The sequence below is a fragment of the Staurois parvus genome, unplaced genomic scaffold, assembly GCF_062004578.1.
Source record: "Staurois parvus isolate SC_StPar_1 unplaced genomic scaffold, SC_StPar_1.0 ptg000081l, whole genome shotgun sequence".
Taxonomy (NCBI): Eukaryota; Metazoa; Chordata; class Amphibia; order Anura; family Ranidae; genus Staurois; species Staurois parvus.
Genome location: NW_028317877.1, coordinates 17800642 through 17826003, shown reverse-complemented (window position 1 = coordinate 17826003; position 25362 = coordinate 17800642). Strand labels below are relative to the sequence as shown.

General features: G+C 41.7%; 1 protein-coding gene across 1 annotated transcript in view; it reads left to right on the top strand.

Annotated features, from left to right (window-relative positions):
• Window positions 1-2489: 2489 nt before the first annotated feature.
• The window catches only part of LOC149469138 (solute carrier family 22 member 2-like), a 54552-nt gene continuing 31679 nt past the window's right edge, over window positions 2490-25362 (top strand). Inside the window, exons 1-3 of the mRNA XM_089669827.1 lie at window positions 2490-2917; window positions 14496-14599; window positions 14917-15071. Coding sequence (XP_089525953.1) covers window positions 2507-2917; window positions 14496-14599; window positions 14917-15071 — 670 coding nt within the window. The 5' untranslated portion in view covers window positions 2490-2506. The remainder of the gene's footprint in view (window positions 2918-14495; window positions 14600-14916; window positions 15072-25362) is intronic.

The window sequence follows — 25362 nt, the reverse complement described above, 5'->3', positions numbered from 1 at the left end:
TAAATACATTTTGACTGTTTTGGAGTCAATTTGCATACTAGCCTGTACTTGACTGTTTGAAGGTCACATGTTGTTGATACCAGTCCTGTTATGATCCGTACCTAGTTAAAACAAAAGAAACTGCATGTTAGATCTGTCAGTTGGCGCTGGACATCAAGAAGAACAGAGTTTCCCGTGATCCCTCCCTTTGTTGCGGCTCCTTTTTATGTGGTCTTCGTCTCTTTCCTTTGAAGTGGGACAATGTTTACTGTAACAGTTTATTATAACTCGAGCTGTATGGATGAGTTACAGTTAGTTATATAACTTAAATATAATAATATGATCTATATTTCATGTTATGTGTAATATTTTTGTAATTTTTGGTTGAATTTTACACCAAAATTAAAGGGCCTCGGCCATTTCAAACCAATAGACCAATTGTGTGGAGTATCATTAAAATGTTTTTGGTTGCTTTGTGAAAAGTTTCTGCATACGGTCCCATTAGAATTTCAAATATCTTAGCACTTTTTAGCTGAAAATATAGGAGTACAGAATTAATATCAAAGTGCTGGTCATGATTAGTGATGTTATCACTCATGTTCAGCTATCACCTGTACTGGGGCAAGCTCACACTAGCCAGAATGACCAGAAGTTCTGAAGGCAATATATCTACTCACAGATAGGGGGTGCAAAGGAGGTCTGATCACAATGCATGTTCCTGTGCATGTGACATCAGAAATACTCCCTGTTGGGGACCCCTTTCTGGCCTAGGGACCCCATAGCAGCAGCATGGGCTGCTATATCTATGTCACAGACTAAAATCTGTCATGACATTATTTATATTCTAGTTTGAAATTTAAGAACATTCGCTCTATCGATGTATTGTAGACCTAGATTCAGGTGTCTTACATTAGTAACATGTAATTTAGTGAAATTTAGTAAAAGTGGTTCAAAGTGTACCTAACCCACAACAGTAAAATCAGTCTGTATATGCAGTAAGGCATGCTTGTTATACTCACTGTGGTACCTAAGGGGTTAATCCTCCACAGTGTGTAAAAAGGCTGTTTGATCCTGTCTTCTCTGATCCTCACCTTCTTCCAGTGTGTCCTAAATATCTCCTGATAGAACAGAGGCATTGGGGCATGCTGCACATGCTCAGTTTAGTGTGTATTGCTAGAGAGTTTTTTTTTTCTAGGGAGAGTGCATGTGATCAGCACAGGACTGATCAGCACTGTCCAGACAGTGGGTCAGGGGTCCTGCATTATCCTACAGGAGAATTAAAACTCCTCCTACGAGCTGTAACTAGTGCTCTGCTGGATACTGATAAAAGTCACAAGACTGCTCTAACTGTTGAGTTATCAGCTCATAAGATTTCAGACTGGATAAACAGCTATATTATTTTTTTTAACTTGCCAGACTGATATAAAACATGGTATATTTAAAGTGTTACTAAACTCACAACAGTAAAATCAGTCTGTATATGCAGCAAAGCATGATTGTTATACTCACTGTGGAACCAAAGGGGTAAATCCTCTGTATTGTGTAAAAAGGATGTTTGATCCTGTCTTCTCTAATCCTCCCTTTCTTCTACTGTCCCCAATCCATCCGCTGATAGAACAGCCTTGGGTGCAAGCTGCACATGTTCAGCTTGGTGTGTATTGCTAGGGAGTTTTTTTTTTTCTTGGTAGAGTGCATGTCATCAGCACAGGGCCAATCAGCACTGTCCAGACAGAGGGTCTGCAGCCTCATAGGACAATCAGGGGAGAATGAAAAGGTATTTATCAATTTATATTTACTAAAATAATTGCATTTCCATGTTCTGATTACTGTGGGAGACCAGATATAGTGAATGTAGGGTCCTGGGTTTAGTAACACTTTAAGGGTTTTTACTTTAATGAATTCTGAGCATTAAGGTAAAAAACCTTCTGTGACACAAGATCACCCCCAGCCTCTTCATACTTACCTGAGCCTGATCTTGATCCAGCGCTGTGCCCTAGAGTAGCATCTCTCTCCATTCACTCCCTGCTCTTGGGGCAGACTGATAGTAGCGGGAGACATTTGCTCCTGCTGCTGTCAATCAAATCTTGTGATGATGGAGCGGGGGGCGGGACCGAGCCACGCTGTCTGTGGCAAGGCAGTGTGACTCAGGATTGAGCCCACACATGTGCCCCCATAGAAAGCAGATTGCTATAAGGGCACTTGCAGAAGAGGAGGAGCCAGGAGTTTTTCTGTGCAAAACCATTGCACAGAACAGGTATTATTAAAAAAAAAACAAAAAGGGTAACAATCCCTTTAAGCATCTTTAAGTGGGCTCAGCTGGTTTGGCTTGAAATTCAAAGTGCACTGTGCTACAGGTTAAATGACCTGTTATGCACAAAAATCCTTCAGTCTGCTTTGAGAATTTCTGGAGTTGTCTGAAAACTATTTAGAGGACTTTGAACAATTTGTTTTAAAAGAAGCTATTTTTTCTATACACTGGATACACAAGAAACAATCTAACAGACATCTCAAGACAAGATCGGAAAACATGACATCTTTTGATGATGTTTTGAAGGAAATTGGACAGTTTGGCTCATTTCAGAAGCAACTGTTTTTTCTTATGTGCTTTATCTCTGTTGTGTTCAGCCCAATAGATGTGGGAATTGTATTTCTGGGATTTGTACCTGACTTCAGATGCCGTAATCCTGCCGCTGAGGAATTAGGTAGGATATGTGGTTGGAATGCTGAAGAGGAAATGAATTACACTGCTATCCTTCCAGATGACTCTGTGGATGCTCTGTACTTTAGCCAGTGTCTTCAGTATGGCACAGACTGGAACTGGACATCCCTGTCTTGTACAGATCCAATGAGGAATCTAACCTCATATAGTAATAATAACGTTACCAGCTGTAGCAATGGTTGGGTGTATGATACTACAGGATCATCAATAGTAACAGAGGTAAGAGGTTTTGATTCAATAGTAACTTCCAGAGCTTTTTTTTCTCAGATAGGTGCAGGTACTCCCCCCTTTCGAGTCACCTGTTATCCCTGCCCCCACCAGCTTCCAAACACCATTCCTTGGTTCCTCCCCCTACCAACCTCCCTGTATTGCCCCTTTTAGATAATACAGAACCAAGTATAATATTGTGGTGGATGTAGTATTGATAACAAGAAAAGCAGTAAAATAGATCCTCTGCTGCTAGCAACAATACATCCCCCTACAGCGATAATAGACCCTCCGACAACAAATACCCCAAGAAACGATAGGTACCTCTCACCGGCAACAATAGACCCCCCACAACTATAGATCTGCCAGCAAATAAAGACACCCTTCAGCAACAATAGATCTCTGAGCCATTAGCAATAATAGACCCTTTTAGCAAACAGCAACAATAGACACCATCCCATTATCTGTCCTAGCAACACCTGACACCCACAGCAACAACAGATCTCCCTAGCAACAATAGATACCCGGTAACAATAGACACCCTTCAGCAACAATAGATCTCTGAGCCATCAGTATTAATAGACCCTTTTAGCAAACAGCAACAATAGACACCCTCCCATTAGCCCTCCTAGCAACACCTGACACCCACAGCAACAAAAGACCTCCCTAGCAACAATAGATCCCCCGGCAACAATAGACACCCTTCAGCAACACCTTCAGCAACAATAGATCTCTGAGCCATCAGTATTAATAGACCCTTTTAGCAAACAGCAACAATAGACACCCTTCCATTATCCCTCCTAGCAACACCTCACACCCACAGCAACAAAAGACCTCCCTAGCAACAATAGATACCCGGCAACAATAGACACCCTTCAGCAACAATAGATCTCTGAGCCATCAGTATTAATAGACCCTTTTAGCAAACAGCAACAATAGACACCATCCCATTAGCCCTCCTAGCAACACCTGACACACACAGCAACAAAAGACCTCCCTAGCAACAATAGATCCCCCGGCAACAATAGACACCCTTCAGCAACAATAGATCTTTGAGCCATCAGTTTTAATAAACCCTTTTAGCAAACAGCAACAATAGACACCCTCCCATTATCCCTCCTAGCAACACCTGACACACACAGCAACAACAGACCTCTCTAGCAACAATAGATACCCTGGCAACAATAGACACCCTCCCCTGACACCCACAGCAACAACAGACCTCCCTAGCAACAATAGGTCCCCCGGCAACAATAGACACCCTTCAGCAACAATAGATCTCTGAGCCATCTGTATTAATAGACCCTTTTAGCAAACCGCAACAATAGACCCCCTCCCATTATCCCTCCTAGCAACACCTGACACCCACAGCAACAACAGATCTCCCTAGCAACAATAGATACCCGGTAACAATAGACACCCTTCAGCAACAATAGATCTCTGAGCCATCAGTATTAATAGACCCTTTTAGCAAACAGCAACAATAGACACCATCCCATTAGCCCTCCTAGCAACACCTGACACACACAGCAACAAAAGACCTCCCTAGCAACAATAGATCCCCCGGCAACAATAGACACCCTTCAGCAACAATAGATCTCTGAGCCATCAGTATTAATAGACCCTTTTAGCAAACAGCAACAATAGACACCCTTCCATTATCCCTCCTAGCAACACCTGACACCCACAGCAACAAAAGACCTCCCTAGCAACAATAGATACCCGGCAACAATAGACACCCTTCAGCAACAATAGATCTTTGAGCCATCAGTTTTAATAAACCCTTTTAGCAAACAGCAACAATAGACACCCTCCCATTATCCCTCCTAGCAACACCTGACACCCACAGCAACAAAAGACCTCCCTAGCAACAATAGATCCCCGGCAACAATAGACACCCTTCAGCAACAATAGATCTCTGAGCCATCAGTATTAATAGACCCTTTTAGCAAACAGAAACAATAGACACCCTCCCATTATCCCTCCTAGCAACACCTGACACACACAGCAACAACAGACCTCTCTAGCAACAATAGATACCCTGGCAACAATAGACACCCTCCCCTGACACCCACAGCAACAACAGACCTCCCTAGCAACAATAGATCCCCCGGCAACAATAGACACCCTTCAGCAACAATAGATCTCTGAGCCATCTGTATTAATAGACCCTTTTAGCAAACCGCAACAATAGACCCCCTCCCATTATCCCTCCTAGCAACACCTGACACCCACAGCAACAACAGATCTCCCTAGCAACAATAGATACCCGGTAACAATAGACACCCTTCAGCAACAATAGATCTCTGAGCCATCAGTATTAATAGACCCTTTTAGCAAACAGCAACAATAGACACCATCCCATTAGCCCTCCTAGCAACACCTGACACACACAGCAACAAAAGACCTCCCTAGCAACAATAGATCCCCCGGCAACAATAGACACCCTTCAGCAACAATAGATCTCTGAGCCATCAGTATTAATAGACCCTTTTAGCAAACAGCAACAATAGACACCCTTCCATTATCCCTCCTAGCAACACCTGACACCCACAGCAACAAAAGACCTCCCTAGCAACAATAGATACCCGGCAACAATAGACACCCTTCAGCAACAATAGATCTTTGAGCCATCAGTTTTAATAAACCCTTTTAGCAAACAGCAACAATAGACACCCTCCCATTATCCCTCCTAGCAACACCTGACACCCACAGCAACAACAGACCTCCCTAGCAACAATAGATCCCCGACAACAATAGACACCCTTCAGCAACAATAGATCTCTGAGCCATCAGTATTAATAGACCCTTTTAGCAAACAGAAACAATAGACACCCTCCCATTATCCCTCCTAGCAACACCTGACACACACAGCAACAACAGACCTCTCTAGCAACAATAGATACCCTGGCAACAATAGACACCCTCCCCTGACACCCACAGCAACAACAGACCTCCCTAGCAACAATAGATCCCCCGGCAACAATAGACACCCTTCAGCAACAATAGATCTCTGAGCCATCTGTATTAATAGACCCTTTTAGCAAACAGCAATAATAGACCCCCTCCCATTATCCCTCCTAGCAACACCTGACACCCACAGCAACAACAGACCTCTCTAGCAACAATAGATCCCCTGGCAACAATAGGCACCCGTCAGCAACAATAGATCTCTGAGCCATCAGTATTAATAGACCCTTTTAGCAAACAGCAACAATAGACACCCTCTAATTATCCCTCCTAGCAACACCTGACACCCACAGCAACAAAAGACCTCCCTAGCAACAATAGATACCCCGGCAACAATAGACACCCTTCAGCAACAATAGATCTATGAGCAGTCAGTATTAATAGACCCTTTTAGCAAACAGCAACAATAGACACCATCCCACTATCCCTCCCAGTAACACTTGACACCCACAGCAACAAAAGACCTCCCTAGCAACAACAGATACCCCAGCAGCTAGTAATAATAGACCCTTCAGCACCATTACCTACATTCAGTACTGGAGGTGCCGGAACTGCGTTCCCCCGCGTTCCTGCTGAAAAAAAGCCCTGGTAACTTGAAAATATTTTTTCTAGGACACGCAAGTCCTAACACAAATAGTGCAAACAAGTGTTTCAAAGAGGGATGAGCTACACATACCTGGGCTTGGCTTGAGGCAGGTTCACGGAACACAAGTAAATTTTGGGTGCCAAATTTGAACCCTACTGAAGTCAATAGGAGCTAAATGTTAAAAAGTAATTGAGGCTAAAAAGCAAGAAATGGTCAAACAAGTGGCATTGGGGGCTGGCAGCTGCCCTGCAAAATGTGTACCAAAGCAAATTTTTTTTTTCTATTCTGTTCAGTGAGAAGCAGTTATTTAAGAGCAACATTAAACATTAAAGTAGAACTATAAGCAATGTTTATTTACATTTTGAAAACAGTAAGGGAGGGTTATAACCCCTGTCATCTGTGTCCCATTGGGGAGATTTACCTTCACTTCCTGTCCCATAGCCAAACAGGAAGTGAGAGGAAATTCCTTTGGAAGATTTTCTGTCTATTACTTTTCTGGGGACAACTCCAAATTTGGGGTTTTCTTTTACTTTCACTTTTAATAAAAATGGTAAACAGGACAAATAGAGAGGGTGAATCTCCTTAAACACTTGCCCTCCTTGAGGATTTACCCCCTTTCATGATCAGGCTATTTTTTGTGTTATTTAACTGACAATTGAGCGGTCATGCTGCGCCCAAATTAAATTTATGTCGTTTTTCTTTCGGTGGTATTTGATCGCCTGTGCATGTTTTTTTTTTTTGTGCTATAAAAAGAAAAAGACAGACAATTTTGAGTAAAAAAACAATATTTTTGACTTTTTGCTATTAAACATGTCCAGTAAAAAAAATTTAAGAATCAAATTTTGTCATAAATTTAAGCCAAAATGTATTCTACTACATGTCTTTGCTGAAAAAAAAAATCCCAATTTGTAAATTAATTGCTTTACGTGAAATTTATAGTGTTTACAAATGGCGGTGTATATATATACTGGGATTTTGTATTTTTATTAGTAATGGCTGTAATCAGCGACTTATAGCGGGACTGTGGGACTGCGGTGGGCATTCTGACACTGGGGGGAACTGACTTGGTGTCTCTGACATCCCCAGTGACACCAACACAGTGATCAGTGCTAATAAAAAGCACTGACACTGTACTAATGGCACTGGGCAGGAAGGGGTTAACATGTGGGATGATCAAAGGGCTAACTGTGTGTTGTGTGCTGTATTACACTGTGTGGCTGTGTTTTGTGCTTCACTGTAAGCACACTGCTTTGCATGGCTGTGCAAACCAGTGCGCATGGGCTGACAGAGGAGAGAAATGTATTGTTTACTTACAGTTCTCTCCCTCCATAGGTAAAGCTCCTTGATCACTGGGTGCCGACGCGTAATCACAGGCCAGGACCCGGTGATTGACAGCCGAGGCCTTCAAATTGCGGCGCGCATGCCTCTCATGCACCCCCTACTCAGAAGTGCAAAATCATGTGTGTGTATATATATATATATATATATATATATATATATATATATATGTGACTTTGCTCACCTGTGCTGCCCTGTAGCAGTACTTCTGCTATAGGGTGGATGGGTAGTGGTTAACGGGGCACAGATATCAATAAGAATTTAATAGTTGTTCTAATCCATCTCCACTATATCCAAAACCATAAGAAACGTTTTGCCTTTAGTTATACTTTAGGGCCTCTTGCAAACTGCTGCCAAATACTGAGCTTCTTCAGGCATATAGACGTTCTTTTTTACTGATCTAAATTCAGCACATAGTTTACAATGTGCCTGTACACACAGGCATGTAAAATGTGTTCGTACAGATGAGTAAAATATAATGAAATCTGAGTTGCTGGTCATTATTTTATGTGTATAGACACATATTCACTCAAATATGTGCCTTCACAGATTTTGTCAATTCGAAGAGGTTAGAATTCATTTTACTCATGTTTGCGTGTACGTGTAAATACGCACGAATACTAGCAAAATAAATGCCTGAAATTTCAGCCAGGACTGCTGATGTTCAAACATCAGTATTGTGTGCAAGAACCCCAAGAATGTGGAATTCCTTTAAATATTATGCCCGAGGGATGCCCTTAAAGCGGAGTTTCATTCATGCTGTCAAAAAATAAAAGTTAGCAGCTACAAAAACTGTAGCTGCTGACTTTTAAAAAACACACACTCACCTGTCCCTCGGTCCCGCGGTGTGTCACCTGCAGCCCGTTTTACCGGCCGTCTTCTCTCCCTGGGCGCCGGCATCTTCAGTGTGGGCACTCGGCTGTGACATCTTGCGGCTTCACAGCTGGGTACCCACTTCGCATGCGCAAGTAGGACTGGTCCTGTAGTCTTCTGGGACGTGTTCCAAAAGACTACAGGGAAGGAGGACACCTTCCACTTCTGATCGCCTAGGCGAGCGGAGCGGAAGTGGGAGTGGGTACCTGTCAAATTTGGGTACCCGCTCCCCCCTGCCCCCCAAAGGTGCCAATCCTTAATGGGGAGCGGGGGAGCAGTCTTTGAAGCAAAACTTCCCCTTTTCAGTGGAGCTCCACTTTAACTTGCCTATGAAGTGGCACACCTGTATGATATATACAGTACAACCCAGTGGTGTATTTAGGTTTTGTGCTGCCCTAGGCAATGCGAAAACCGTATACGCACATGGACACCGACCAACACAACCCCCCCTTCCCCCTCCTGCAGATATAGAATGACAATGAACAACAACGAACCTTCCACTACCTCCCCGGCGATAGAAAGACACTCACCTTCATGGCTCTGGACATCCCCGGGAGCGAGAGCCAGGCTCTACATACACCATCAAACAGACTGCAGCCTCTCTTGGATCCTACCTGGTTCCCATGGTGCACATGTACCTTCTTTCATCCCTTCTTCTAGGAGGAGGTGCTGCCCCCCTCAAAAATGCCGCCCTAGGCAAGTGCCTTGTTTGCCTTGTGGTAAATACACCCCTGGTACAACCTACCTACTGACATTTACAAAGAAAAAAATATACTGTTTCAATTGCTGGTAAGTTATGTCTTTGGACCCTTATTTTTTCTTGTAAACAAATTGCAGATGATTTCCTTCATCTATAATTTCACCATAATGTGTTGCGCTCCTGTTAATTAATATCTCTTCAATACTTCTAATCCCTTATTTATACCCAAAATTAATAATCATGTATAAACAAATAATCTAATACGCAAAAATATTTAAACACATGTGCATACCATTAACCAAAAATTCATATATAATAATCACTTAATAAAAAATATTCTAATAAAAACCTCAATAATTCATAATAATAATACGTATCCGTGATTATAAAATTAATTATTAAACCAATTGTACACCATTAATATTGAAAAAATGAAAAATGTCAAAAAAATATATAAATACTCATATATAATTATTTAATAATGTGCAAAAACAGTGTCCCATTAATCATAAAAATAGTGACTCTGTACTTTATTTAATCTTCAATCCGTGACTGTTTGTGAATCCGTGACTGTTTGTGAATCCTCCAATTAGTGCAGATGTAAGCTCACCTCCTTATCTTCCTACAATTAGGCTATATGCGCTTTTGGTTCACCTCCTTTGGAACCTGCTTGATTAAGATTTCTCCTTTTTAGATTGTGGAATAAGGATATCCTTTATCACTAATTATCCCCTCTGGGATTAATCCCTCCTCACGATGATACAAGCCCCTTATACTCTCCTCTACACATATAGGGAAAAATTACCAGACATAGTGTTTTATCCTTTTAAAATACTGCTTTATTCCTTCCAAGTAGTACACTCACATTTACTGCATTCAATATAAGGCAATTTGTATGTAACGAATCCTCCGCCGACCGTTGAGTCATGCACCCGCCGTCTGTCAAACAATCTGGCTATCTCCGAGTGACGTTGCAGCCCCACCCCTACGCGTTACGCCACTGGTCACGTGGCTTCATCAGGGGGTTTTGATAGGATAGTCACTCTCCCATTGCCGGCTTATATAGCTCGGCTCCGCCATTTTGTTGTATATCTACAGGGGGCAGCCATGTTTTTGGGGGCAATTTCGTTACATTAACACTTTTTCCAATTGATACATTTGTTGCACTTACTGCATTACTTCACCCAGAGAAATACATTGTAACATGACTCTGCGGCTTGCCAGGATTCAAACGTTCTCCTTATATATTATGCTCACAATACAAATTTATTCTTTATAATTAAAAGCGATCATATTTTTAAATTATACAAACCATCATGCATAAAACATATATAGATATATGTGTATATAAACACATACCTCTGTATATATATAAAAATTGTAATATATTAAAATATGCAAATCAATAATTATACACCAATAATAAAAAAAATATATAAATAATACAAAAATTTGTTTTAAAAAATAAAATAAAAATCTCCTACAAGGAATATCTTTAATTAATATACCAAAAAAAATTTTTTGGACAAAAAATAAAAAATCTCCCACATAAATTCATTAGTAGTTTGCACATCTAGTATATAAACATAGAAATTACCTATACCCATAATCCAAATGTGTTACTTCTATACTTATAAAACTCGGCATCAAAGCCCTCCACTATCATATGTACTACCTTCATTATAGTATCACTAAAGATACGCGATATATTAGACATATTAATACAATCTCATCAATGTATATCTGTGGTGAATGAGAGAAGAGTTATCCCCACTGTTTATCTCTAATACTCCTCTCACATTCACCACATCAAGATACAAAACCTCCTAGGCCAGGGTGAAAACTACATATATGGATATTACCATCATATATTGTTCTTGCATCTAAACATCACTAATGAAGCAAGATAAATCAAATTCCTTGTTTAAACCCCCTGGTGCTAAACTTCCCAACTCATAGATCCAGAATGATTCTTTTTTACTTATTTCACGCACTAAATTATCTCCCCTCCAATGTGAGTTATGTTTAGTAATACCCCAGAATTCTATTTTCTCTATGTCTTGATTGTGATATAGTTTAAAATGTACTGATAAATGATGATATTTGTAGCCTATACTGATATTGTGTATATGTTCTTTTACACGTTCTTTGAGACTTCTCTTTGTACGTCCTATATATAAATGATTACATGGGCATTTTAGGGCGTACACTACACCCCTACTGTCACATGAAATGAATTGATCGATCTCATATTGTTTCCCATTCTTTGGATTCATAAATAATTGTCTACATCTTGGATTCCCATGCGTTCTTCTACAACTATAGCAACATTTGTAAAACCCTGTCCCATTGAAAAAACTTAAAGTGCTAGTCAATATGTGGGGAGGTTCTAACACATTTTTTACTACTCGATCATGAATATTAGGTGCCCTTTTATAAATGAACCTAGGTTTATCTTTAACAATAGTCTTAAGGGTCTTATCTAGTTTCAGTATATTCCAATGTTTAGATATAATTTTCTGTATATCCCTGATACAGCTGATCACATGTCAACACGGAAATGCCGGTTATCGGCATTTTTCTCCTCTCGAGCTGTCACGCTGACAGCTCGAGAGGAGAGGAGAGCCGGTAATCGACATGTACACTGATCATCAGGGCACTGATGATCAGTGTGGCCCCAGAAGTGCCACCTGTCAGTGTCCATCAGTGCTAGCAGTCAGTGCTCATCAGTGCCACGTGCCAGTGCCCATCAGTGACACATCAATGCCACATATCAGTGCATACCAGTGCACATCAATGCCACATATCAGTGCCCATCTGAGCTGCCTTTCAATGTCACCCATCAGTGCCACCTATCAATGCCAATCAGTGCCACCTATCAGTGCTGCCAATCAGTGCCACCTATCAGTGCCAGTCAGTGTCGCCTATCAGTGCGCATCAATGCCGCCTATCAGTGCCAGTCAGTGCCGCCTAACAGTGACAGTCAGTGCCACCTATCAGTGCCAGTCAGTGCTGCCTATCAGTGCCATATATCAGTGTCATGTATCAGTGCTGCCTTTCAGTGCCCATCAGTGATGCCTGTCAATGCCCATCAGTGCAATTTACCAGTGCCTCCTCATCAGTGCCCATCAGTGCCACCTATCAGTGTCCATCAGTGCAGCCTATCAATGCCCATCACTGCAGCCTCATTAGCGCACATCAGTGAATGAGAAAAATCACTTATTTACAAAATTGTATAACAAAAACTAAGAAAAACGTTTTTTTTTTAAATTTTCAGTGGTTTTTGGTTTGTTTAAGAAAAAAATAACAAGAGGTGATTAAATACCACCAAAAGAAAGCTCTATCTGTCTCAAAAAAATGATAAAAATTTCATATGGGTACAGTGTTGCATGACCGCGCAATTGTCATTTAAAGCGTGACAGCGCTGAAAGCTGGAAATTGGCCTGGGCAAGAAGGGGGTATAGGTGCCCTGTAAGCTAGTGGTTAAGGACTGACATGTCACTTGTTAGCAGTTGCTCACCACATCCAAGAAGTCTCCAGGGGTTAACTCCTTGAAGGGATGATGACTGGGGCTCTGTCTCTCTGGAAGTTTTTTCCTGTTGTCAATTGTCGATACTGCTCAATCTCTGAGGTGCCTCACCTGGGATGGTCACATGCCTCATCTGCGATTTCCAACACTCTGACCTCTCTCTCTGTGGTGGGAGATGTCGTTGCTGTCGGTAACTGCCGTCACGAGTGACTGGTACCAATGATCACAGTTGCTGCTGACTTCAGCTGCTGTAGATAGCCATTGTCCTTAGAAACCTCTGCTTTTCTGGAAACAGTGTCAGTGTACTTCAACAGTAGGGGCTGCAGACCAGCTCCCACATGTCCTCTGCAAAGGCACACGTGGCTCTCCTTCCCCTCCTCCTTGCAAGTCATCCTGGTCTTGTAGTCCTGTGCAGTATAAAGTTACATTGTCTGCCTCTGAGATGAAACTGCAACTCCCACAAACACTCCAGTACTGCTGAGAGCTGAGCCAATCAAACCCTTTCTGACAACATGCAATCTTAAAAGGGAAACAGCAATGGCCCTGCTACACTAGGTAGCAACCTGTTTTGATTACAAGTGTGGTGTTACCTTAAGCTGGACTCTGCATTGGGACATCAGCACATGGGATATATCCTACTAGCTGTAAGTTATGTCCCTTGTGTGGATTTCACTGTTTTTTTTATTTTGGTTGTACTTTAAAGGCTTGGATTGATGAATATATTAAAGTTTAAAATCTTGTTCCTGGACTTTTTGCAACTCTCCTTTTGTGTCTTTAAAGCATATCTAAACCTAACGATTACCTTCTCTTATTTGGTCCCTTTTGTTCTGTTAAGTGTACCACTGAATGCATTTTATTACGATTAATAAGGTTGAAAACCTATTGATCCTGTGAAAAATATTTTTAGTTGATACCTTGCTGTCTGAAAGGGCACTCCTTCTCCTTTCCTTCTCCTCCATTGAGAAAAGTTATTTAATTGATTACACTGCTTGTAACACAACATTTGTACTGGGGGGGAGTGATCTGATCAGCCACAGCACTCGCTCCACTTCGTTACAGGCAGTATAATCAATGAAAAAAATGTTCTCAATTGAACGGGCAAGAGGTGATGTGTCCCTCTCGGACAATGTATCCTACTGTTCTGCCAGAAGACCCAACTTCTTCAGGATTCAGCTGCCTGCACAAAGTTACCCTCTTTCATTAGAGGTAAGTGATATGACTAACACAAGAGGGATATTTTTTTTTTAGCTAAACATCAGATTTAAAGGCATGAGCTCTAGTGTCACTATCTTCTGTGTAGTCCAAATGAATATTTAATGGCTGGCAGTTGAATCAGATCCAACTTACCTGTCCTGCTACAAAAAGGTAAAAAAAAAGTAATTTCCTGTTTTATTTGCCCTGGAAATATAAAGGACTAGTTGTTACTAGTTACAAATAATAAAGCAGTTATGGTGGACACCTCATAGCAGCCAATTACATTTCAGTGGAATAGACAGGGCACATTTCTGAACATTATAATTATTACTCCAACTGCTATTAGAGATCAATAGGCTATAGGCTGCAATAAAACTAATCAAGTCTTTTCTTTATTCAGTTTAATCTTGTGTGCGATGACTCGTGGAAACTGGACCTTTCCCAGTCAGTTGTGAATTTTGGATTCTGCCTTGGCTCTTTGTTTATCGGATACCTTGCAGACAGGTAGAGGTCTATGTGTCAAGACATCTGTTAAATATAATGTGAAAACAATACATCTCTTTTATATTTTAGTTCTTACTATAAGGCTTGGTTCACACATATGCGTTTTTCAGTGCTTTTTGCATTTTGCAGAAACTCACTACAGTCCATTTAACATGGTTTCCTATGGGACACGTTCATATCTATGCATTTTCAGCGTTGTGTTTTGGGATAAGGTCAGATTGCAACATGCATAGGTGTGAGCCAGGCCTAACTGTTTTTGTTTTCTTCTGTCCTCTAGAGAAGTTACCTCCATTAATAACTCTAATCTGTGTCTGCAGATTTGGTCGCAAACCATGTCTTTTAGTTTCTCTCCTGGTCACTGCTATTTTTGGTGTCCTTGTGGCATTTGCTCCAACGTATCCGTGGCTGGTTACCTTCCGCTTTATTCAAGGCTTAGTCAGCAAAGGCAGTTGGTCATCAGGATATATATTGGGTAAGTTATATTATGTAAATATAGATCTGTTGTTTTGTAGCAGATATAATGCTATGAAGGAGGGAAGGGCTTATTTTTGTATCAGTAATTAATTGCTAGGCCAGTTTTTTAAAGTGTGAAAGTAAGTAGAATGCAGATGACAGAAGTTAAAGTGGAATTCCATTCATTTCCTAACGCTAAACATACTCCCACCCCCATTCTAAAGCTATTCTATCTAACCCTGTAAAGAAAAAATCACTATACTTACCTATACTGAAGCTGCTTCAGTCTGGTCTCCAGCGGTGGCTTCTGTGCAGGAGAGAAAGCAGACAATGGCTGGGAAATGTCTAGGAGATGATGTCACCCATAGACTTACTATGGCGCATCCGTTGTTGACTGCCTATCCTGCACATAGAAGCTGCTGCTGACAGCTCAGCCTGGGACTGGACTGCTTCAGTATAGGTAAGTATAAAGATCTTTTAGAATAGAATAGAATAGCTTTAGGATGGGGGTAGGAGTAGGTTTAGTGTTAGTTAGGTAATTGGAATTCCACTCTAAATCGATCTACAGTGAGAAAAGGTAAAATATTTAAAGTGGAGTTCCACCCAAAAGGGGAAGTTCCGCTTTAAAGACTGGTCCCCCACTCCCCATTAAGGATTGACAGTTGACACCTTTGGGGAGTGGGTATCTGAAATTGACAGGTACCCGCTCCCACTTCTGTTGTGATCACCTAGGCGATCGGAAGCGGAAGTTGTCCTCCCCCCCCCTTCCTCCCTGTAATCTTATGGGACACGTGACAGGTCCCAGAAGACTACGGGGCCAATCAAGAAGCTCAGTGCTACTTGCGCATGCACAATGGTGCCTACATTGAAGGTGCCGGCGTCTGGAACACAGGATGGCCGGTGAAACGGGCTGTGGGGAGGACACCGTGGGATCCTGGGACAGGTAAGTGGCTATTATTTAAAAGTCAGCAGCTACAGTTTATTTTTTTACAGTGTGAGTGGAACTCTGCTTTAAATAAAATTCCCTGCTCATAGTTCTAAAATGAACTTGAAAACTTTAATTAAGAACATAAAAACTTGGTTGTACAGACTTTTCAGTACATTAACACCATGAAAATGTTCTCTTCTGCATGCTGCTTCATGCTGCATATGCATGAACAAAAAAGGCACATAACAAAGTATTAAAAGCTTTTGGAAGGTCCTTCTGAAAACCCATACATCACACTGTACACACACAAGTATGAAATGGCTCTAAAGCTCATAATTAGAGATGAGCGAATTATTCAAAAATTGGATTCGGCTGATTTGCCGAATTTGAGGAAGAAATTCGATTCGATGCGAATTTATTCGCTGCGAATTTAACTTATAAAAAGGGTTTCTAGGCTTCAGAGAGCCTTTATATTAGTGCAGAACACTGTACCTTTAATTTAAATGCCCTTGGAGATGAGGAAGGAGAAGGAGAAGGATGAGAAGAAGGAGAAGGAGAAGGATGAGAAGAAGGAGAAGGATGAGAAGAAGGAGAAGGATGAGAAGAAGGAGAAGGAGAAGGATGAGAAGAAGGAGAAGGATGAGAAGAAGGAGAAGGATGAGAAGAAGGAGAAGGATGAGAAGAAGGAGAAGGAGAAGGATGAGAAGAAGGAGAAGGATGAGAAGAAGGAGAAGGATGAGAAGAAGGAGAAGGAGAAGGATGAGAAGAAGGAGAAGGATGAGAAGAAGGAGAAGGAGAAGGATGAGAAGAAGGAGAAGGATGAGAAGAAGGAGAAGGATGAGAAGAAGGATGAGAAGAAGGAGAAGGATGAGAAGAAGGATGAGAAGAAGGAGAAGGATGAGAAGAAGAAGGATGAGAAGAAGGAGAAGGATGAGAAGAAGAAGGATGAGAAGAAGGAGAAGGATGAGAAGAAGAAGAAGGATGAGAAGAAGGAGAAGGATGAGAAGAAGGAGAAGGATGAGAAGAAGAAGAAGGATGAGAAGAAGAAGAAGGATGAGAAGAAGGAGAATTCCAAGCTGGCAAAAAGTGTATCTGCAGAGCTCCGCTATTTCTTAGCGGAGCTCTGCAGATACACTTAGCGGAGCTCTGCAGATACACTTTTTGCCGGCTTGGAATTCTTCTTATTTTCATCCTACTTTTTCTTCTTCTTCTTCTTCATCCTCATCCTCATCCTCAGAAGAAGAAGAAGAGGATGAGGATGAGGATGAAGAAGAAGAAGAAGAAGTAGGATGAAAATAAGAAGAATTCCAAGCCGGCAAAAAGTGTATCTGCAGAGCTCCTCTATTTCTGACAGATACACTTTTTCCCGGCTTGGAATTCTTCTTATTTTCATCCTATTTCTTCTTCTTCATCCTCATCCTCATCCTCTTCTTCTTCTGAGGATGAGGATGAAGAAGAAGAAGAAGAAGTAGGATGAAAATAAGAAGAATTCCAAGCCGGCAAAAAGTGTATCTGCAGAGCTCCGCTAAGTGTATCTGCAGAGCTCCGCTATTTCTGACAGTTCTCTGACATTCACATTAACAGCGGTTGAAACATTGTATCTATTTGTTTCCATAAATGGAAACAAATAGATACAATGTTTCAACCGCTGTAAAATGTGAATGTCAGAGAACTGTCAGAAATAGCGGAGCTCTGCAGATACACTTAGCGGAGCTCTGCAGATACACTTTTTGCCGGCTTGAAATTCTTCTTATTTTCATCCTACTTCTTCTTCTTCTTCTTCTTCATCCTCATCCTCAGAAGAAGAAGAAGAGGATGAGGATGAAGAAGAAGAAGAAGAAGGATGAAAATAAGAAGAATTCCAAGCCGGCAAAAAGTGTATCTGCAGAGCTCCTCTATTTCTGACAGATACACTTTTTCCCGGCTTGGAATTCTTCTTATTTTCATCCTACTTCTTCTTCTTCTTCATCCTCATCCTCATCCTCAGAAGAAGAAGAAGAATGAAAAGAAGAATGAAAAGAAGAAGAAGAATGAAAAGAAGAAGAAGAATGAAAAGAAGAATGAGAAGAATGAAAAGATTCTTCTTCCTCTTCTTTTCATTCTTCTTCTTCTTTTCATTCTTCTTCTTCTTCTTTTCATCTTTTCATTCTTCTCATTCTTCTTTTCATTCTTCTCATTCTTCTTCTCATTCTTCTTTTCATTCTTCTTCTCATTCTTCTTTTCATTCTTCTTCTTCTTTTCATTCTTCTTTTCATTCTTCTCATTCTTCTTTTCATTCTTTTTTTCATTCTTCTTCTCATTCTTCTTTTCATTCTTCTTCTTTTCATTCTTCTTTTCATTCTTCTTCTTCTTCTTTTCATTCTTCTTCTTCTTCTTTTCATTCTTCTTTTCATTCTTCTCATTCTTCTTCTCATTCTTCTTTTCATTCTTCTTCTCATTCTTCTTTTCATTCTTCTTCTTCTTTTCATTCTTCTTTTCATTCTTCTCATTCTTCTTTTCATTCTTCTTTTCATTCTTCTTCTCATTCTTCTTTTCATGAAGAAGAAAAGAAGAATGAGAAGAATGAAAAGAAGAAGAAGAATGAAAAGAAGAATGAGAAGAATGAAAAGAAGAAGGAAAAGAAGAATGAAAAGAAGAAGAAGAATGAAAAGAAGAAGAAGAAGAATGAAAAGAAGAAGAATGAAAAGAAGAATGAGAAGAATGAAAAGAAGAAGAAGAAGAATGAAAAGAAGAATGAAAAGAAGAAGAAGAATGAAAAGAAGAAGAAGAAGAATGAAAAGAAGAATGAAAAAAAGAATAATGAAAAGAAGAAGAAGAAGAATAATGAAAAGAAGAATGAGAAGAATGAAAAGATTCTTCTTCTTTTCATTCTTCTTCTTCTTTTCATTCTTCTTCTTCTTCTTTTCATTCTTCTTTTCATTCTTCTCATTCTTCTTTTTATTCTTCTCATTCTTCTTCTCATTCTTCTTTTCATTCTTCTTCTCATTCTTCTTTTCATTCTTCTTCTTCTTTTCATTCTTCTTTTCATTCTTCTCATTCTTCTTTTCATTCTTCTTTTCATTCTTCTTCTCATTCTTCTTTTCATTCTTCTTCTTCTTTTCATTCTTCTTTTCATTCTTCTTCTCATTCTTCTTTTCATGAAGAAGAAAAGAAGAATGAGAAGAATGAAAAGAAGAATGAAAAGAAGAAGAAGAAGAAGAATGAAAAGAAGAATGAGAAGAAGAATGAAAAGAAGAAGAATGAAAAGAAGAAGAATGAAAAGAAGAATGAAAAGAAGAAGAAGAAGAATGAAAAGAAGAAGAAGAAGAAGAATGAAAAGAAGAATGAAAAGAAGAAGAATGAAAAGAAGAAGAATGAAAAGAAGAATGAAAAGAAGAAGAATGAAAAGAAGAAGAAGAAGAATGAAAAGAAGAATGAAAAGAAGAATGAGAAGAATGAAAAGATTCTTCTTCTTCTTCTTTTCATTCTTCTTTTCATTCTTCTTCTTCTTTTCATTCTTCTTCTTCTTCTTCTTCTTTTCATTCTTCTTTTCATTCTTCTCATTCTTCTTTTCATTCTTCTCATTCTTCTTCTCATTCTTCTTTTCATTCTTCTCATTCTTCTTTTCATTCTTCTTCTCATTCTTCTTTTCATTCTTCTTCTTCTTTTCATTCTTCTTTTCATTCTTCTCATTCTTCTTTTCATTCTTCTTTTCATTCTTCTTCTCATTCTTCTTTTCATTCTTCTTCTTCTTTTCATTCTTCTTTTCATTCTTCTTCTCATTCTTCTTTTCATGAAGAAGAAAAGAAGAATGAGAAGAATGAAAAGAAGAATGAAAAGAAGAAGAAGAAGAAGAATGAAAAGAAGAATGAGAAGAAGAATGAAAAGAAGAAGAATGAAAAGAAGAAGAATGAAAAGAAGAATGAAAAGAAGAAGAAGAAGAATGAAAAGAAGAAGAAGAAGAAGAATGAAAAGAAGAATGAAAAGAAGAAGAATGAAAAGAAGAAGAATGAAAAGAAGAAGAAGAAGAATGAAAAGAAGAATGAAAAGAAGAATGAGAAGAATGAAAAGATTCTTCTTCTTCTTCTTTTCATTCTTCTTTTCATTCTTCTTCTTCTTTTCATTCTTCTTCTTCTTCTTCTTCTTTTCATTCTTCTTTTCATTCTTCTCATTCTTCTTTTCATTCTTCTCATTCTTCTTCTCATTCTTCTTTTCATTCTTCTCATTCTTCTTTTCATTCTTCTTCTTCTTTTCATTCTTCTTTTCATTCTTCTCATTCTTCTTTTCATTCTTCTCATTCTTCTTTTCATTCTTCTTCTTCTTTTCATTCTTCTTTTCATTCTTCTTCTCATTCTTCTTTTCATGAAGAAGAAAAGAAGAATGAGAAGAATGAAAAGAAGAAGAATGAAAAGAAGAATGAGAAGAAGAATGAAAAGAAGAATGAAAAGAAGAATGAGAAGAATGAAAAGAAGAATGAGAAGAATGAAAAGAAGAATGAAAAGAAGAAGAAGAATGAAAAGAAGAATGAAAAGAAGAAGAAGAAGAATGAAAAGAAGAAGAAGAAGAATGAAAAGAAGAATGAAAAGAAGAAGAATGAAAAGAAGAAGAAGAAGAATGAAAAGAAGAAGAAGAAGAATGAAAAGAAGAATGAGAAGAATGAAAAGAAGAAGAAGAAGAATGAAAAGAAGAATGAAAAGAAGAAGAAGAATGAAAAGAAGAAGAAGAAGAATGAAAAGAAGAATGAGAAGAATGAAAAGATTCTTCTTCTTTTCATTCTTCTTTTCATTCTTCTTCTTCTTCTTTTCATCTTTTCATTCTTCTCATTCTTCTTTTCATTCTTCTCATTCTTCTTCTCATTCTTCTTTTCATTCTTCTTCTCATTCTTCTTTTCATTCTTCTTCTTTTCATTCTTCTTTTCATTCTTCTCATTCTTCTTTTCATTCTTCTTTTCATTCTTCTTCTCATTCTTCTTCTTCTTTTCATTCTTCTTCTTCTTCTTTTCATTCTTCTTTTCATTCTTCTCATTCTTCTTTTCATTCTTCTCATTCTTCTTCTCATTCTTCTTTTCATTCTTCTTCTCATTCTTCTTTTCATTCTTCTTCTTCTTTTCATTCTTCTTTTCATTCTTCTCATTCTTCTTTTCATTCTTCTTTTCATTCTTCTTCTCATTCTGCTTTTCATGAAGAAGAAAAGAAGAATGAGAAGAATGAAAAGAAGAATAAAAAGAAGAAGAAGAATGAAAAGAAGAATGAGAAGAAGAATGAAAAGAAGAATGAAAAGAAGAATGAGAAGAATGAAAAGAAGAATGAAAAGAAGAAGTATTCCAGTACAGCAAAAAGTGTATCTGCAGAGAGCTCCGCTATTTCTGACAGTTCTCTGACAGTTCCTTCACATTTACAGCGGTTGAAACATTGTATCTGTTTCCGAATAAAAACATCTGTATCCTAAATGGAAACAAATAGATACAATGTTTCAACCACTGTATATGTGAAGGAACTGTCAGAGAACTGTCAGAAATAGCGGAGCTCTCTGCAGGGACACTTTTGCCAGCTGATCGGGAAAAATCCGATTCGTGCAGCCGAAGTATGCTAATATTCGGATTCGCCGCGAATCGAATTTTTCCTGAAATTCGAAACGAATTCCACTTCGCCTGGTTCGATTCGCTCATCTCTACTCATAATACCTATAGCAGTGATGGCGAACCCGTGGCACGCGTGCCACAGCCGGCACGCCGAGCCTTATCTGTGGGCACGCCAGGAGAATCCAGCGGCGCGCTGTCTTCCCGGCTGTAGTGTGCGTGACAGCCGGGTCCCAAGTGCGCATGCACAAGAAGCAGTGCTCTTTGTGAATGGTAAGGCGGTACCTGGGACACATGACAGATCCCAGAAGCCGCCGGACCAATCACAAAGCGCAGCGCTTCTCGCGCATGCGCACTGGGCATCCGGCTGTCCGCCCACACTACAGAAGCCGGGAAGACAACGCGCGGCTGGATAAAGGAACAGGTAAGATAAAAAAAAAAAACTCTGCGGAAGTAAGAGCGGGTACCTGTCAAATTCAGGTACCCGCTCCCCCTCCCTCCCCAAAGGTCAGCAGTCATCCCTGTGCTGTCCGCAGTCTCTGGTCATCCCTGTGCTGTCCGCAGTCTCTGGTCATCCCTGTGCTGTCCGCAGTCTCTGGTCATCTCCTGTGCTGTCCGCAGTCTCTGGTCATCTCCTGTGCTGTCCGCAGTCTCTGGTCATCTCCTGTACTGTCCGCAGTCTCTGGTCATCTCCTGTACTGTCCGCAGTCTCTGGTCATCTCCTGTACTGTCCGCAGTCTCTGGTCATCTCCTGTACTGTGTCCGCAGTCTCTGGTCATCCCTGTACTATGTCCGCAGTCTCTGGTCATCCCTGTACTGTGTCCGCAGTCTCTGGTAATCCCTGTACTGTGTCCGCAGTCTCTGGTCATCCCTGTACTGTGTCTGCAGTCTCTGGTCATCCCTGTACTGTCCGCAGTCACTGGTCATCCCTGTACTGTGTCCGCAGTCTCTGGTCATCCCTGTACTGTCCGCAGTCTCTGGTCATCTCCTGTACTTTCCGCAGTCTCTGGTCATCCCTGTACTGTCCGCAGTCACTGGTCATCCCTGTACTGTGTCCGCAGTCTCTGGTCATCTCCTGTACTGTGTCCGCAGTCTCTGGTCATCCCTGTACTGTCCGCAGTCTCTGGTCATCCCTGTACTGTGTCCGCAGTCTCTGGTCATCCCTGTACTGTGTCCGCAGTCTCTGGTCATCCCTGTACTGTGTCCGCAGTCTCTGGTCATCCCTGTACTTTCCGCAGTCTCTGGTCATCCCTGTACTGTCCGCAGTCTCTGGTCATCTCCTGTACTGTCCGCAGTCTCTGGTCATCTCCTGTACTGTTCGCAGTCTCTGGGCATCTCCTGTACTGTGTCCGCAGTCTCTGGTCATCTCCTGTACTGTGTCCGCAGTCTCTGGTCATCTCCTGTACTGTGTCCGCAGTCTCTGGTCATCTCCTGTACTGTCCGCAGTCTCTGGTCATCTCCTGTACTGTCCGCCGTCTCTGGTCATCTCCTGTACTTTCCGCAGTCTCTGGTCATCCCTGTACTGTGTCCGCAGTCTCTGGTCATCCCTGTACTGTCCGCAGTCTCTGGTCATCTCCTGTACTGTCTGCAGTCTCTGGTCATCTTCTGTACTGTTCGCAGTCTCTGGTCATCTCCTGTACTGTGTCCGCAGTCTCTGGTCATCTCCTGTACTGTGTCCGCAGTCTCTGGTCATCTCTTGTACTGTCCGCAGTCTCTGGTCATCTCCTGTACTGTCCGCAGTCTCTGGTCATCTCCTGTACTTTCCGCAGTCTCTGGTCATCCCTGTACTGTCCGCAGTCACTGGTCATCCCTGTACTGTCCGCAGTCTCTGGTCATCTCCTGTACTATGTCCGCAGTCTCTGGTCATCCCTGTACTGTCCGCAGTCTCTGGTCATCTCCTGTACTTTCCGCAGTCTCTGGTCATCCCTGTACTGTGTCCGCAGTCTCTGGTCATCCCTGTACTGTCCGCAGTCTCTGGTCATCTCCTGTACTTTCCGCAATCTCTGGTCATCCCTGTACTGTGTCCGCAGTCTCTGGTCATCCCTGTACTGTCCGCAGTCTCTGGTCATCTCCTGTACTGTCCGCAGTCTCTGGTCATCTTCTGTACTGTTCGCAGTCTCTGGTCATCTCCTGTACTGTGTCCGCAGTCTCTGGTCATCTCCTGTACTGTGTCCGCAGTCTCTGGTCATCTCCTGTACTGTCCGCAGTCTCTGGTCATCTCCTGTACTGTCCGCAGTCTCTGGTCATCTCCTGTACTTTCCGCAGTCTCTGGTCATCCCTGTACTGTCCGCAGTCACTGGTCATCCCTGTACTGTCCGCAGTCTCTGGTCATCTCCTGTACTATGTCCGCAGTCTCTGGTCATCCCTGTACTGTCCGCAGTCTCTGGTCATCTCCTGTACTTTCCGCAGTCTCTGGTCATCCCTGTACTGTGTCCGCAGTCTCTGGTCATCCCTGTACTGTGTCCGCAGTCTCTGGTCATCCCTGTACTGTCCGCAGTCTCTGGTCATCCCTGTACTGTTCGCAGTCTCTGGTCATCCCTGTACTGTGTCCGCAGTCTCTGGTCATCCCTGTACTGTCCGCAGTCTCTGGTCATCTCCTGTACTGTCCGCAGTCTCTGGTCATCTCCTGTACTGTGTCCGCAGTCTCTGGTCATCTCCTGTACTGTGTCCGCAGTCTCTGGTCATCCCTGTACTGTCCGCAGTCACTGGTCATCCCTGTACTGTGTCCGCAGTCTCTGGTCATCCCTGTACTGTCCGCAGTCTCTGGTCATCTCCTGTACTTTCCGCAGTCTCTGGTCATCCCTGTACTGTCCGCAGTCACTGGTCATCCCTGTACTGTGTCCGCAGTCTCTGGTCATCTCCTGTACTGTGTCCGCAGTCTCTGGTCATCCCTGTACTGTCCGCAGTCTCTGGTCATCCCTGTACTGTGTCAGCAGTCTCTGGTCATCCCTGTACTGTGTCCGCAGTCTCTGGTCATCCCTGTACTGTGTCCGCAGTCTCTGGTCATCCCTGTACTTTCCGCAGTCTCTGGTCATCCCTGTACTGTCCGCAGTCTCTGGTCATCTCCTGTACTGTCCGCAGTCTCTGGTCATCTCCTGTACTGCTCGCAGTCTCTGGTCATCTCCTGTACTGTGTCCGCAGTCTCTGGTCATCTCCTGTACTGTGTCCGCAGTCTCTGGTCATCTCCTGTACTGTGTCCGCAGTCTCTGGTCATCTCCTGTACTGTCCGCAGTCTCTGGTCATCTCCTGTACTGTCCGCAGTCTCTGGTCATCTCCTGTACTTTCCGCAGTCTCTGGTCATCCCTGTACTGTCCGCAGTCACTGGTCATCCCTGTACTGTCCGCAGTCTCTGGTCATCTCCTGTACTATGTCCGCAGTCTCTGGTCATCCCTGTACTGTCCGCAGTCTCTGGTCATCTCCTGTACTTTCCGCAGTCTCTGGTCATCCCTGTACTGTGTCCGCAGTCTCTGGTCATCCCTGTACTGTCCGCAGTCTCTGGTCATCTCCTGTACTTTCCGCAGTCTCTGGTCATCCCTGTACTGTGTCCGCAGTCTCTGGTCATCCCTGTACTGTCCGCAGTCTCTGGTCATCTCCTGTACTGTCCGCAGTCTCTGGTCATCTTCTGTACTGTTCGCAGTCTCTGGTCATCTCCTGTACTGTGTCCGCAGTCTCTGGTCATCTCCTGTACTGTGTCCGCAGTCTCTGGTCATCTCCTGTACTGTCCGCAGTCTCTGGTCATCTCCTGTACTGTCCGCAGTCTCTGGTCATCTCCTGTACTTTCCGCAGTCTCTGGTCATCCCTGTACTGTCCGCAGTCACTGGTCAT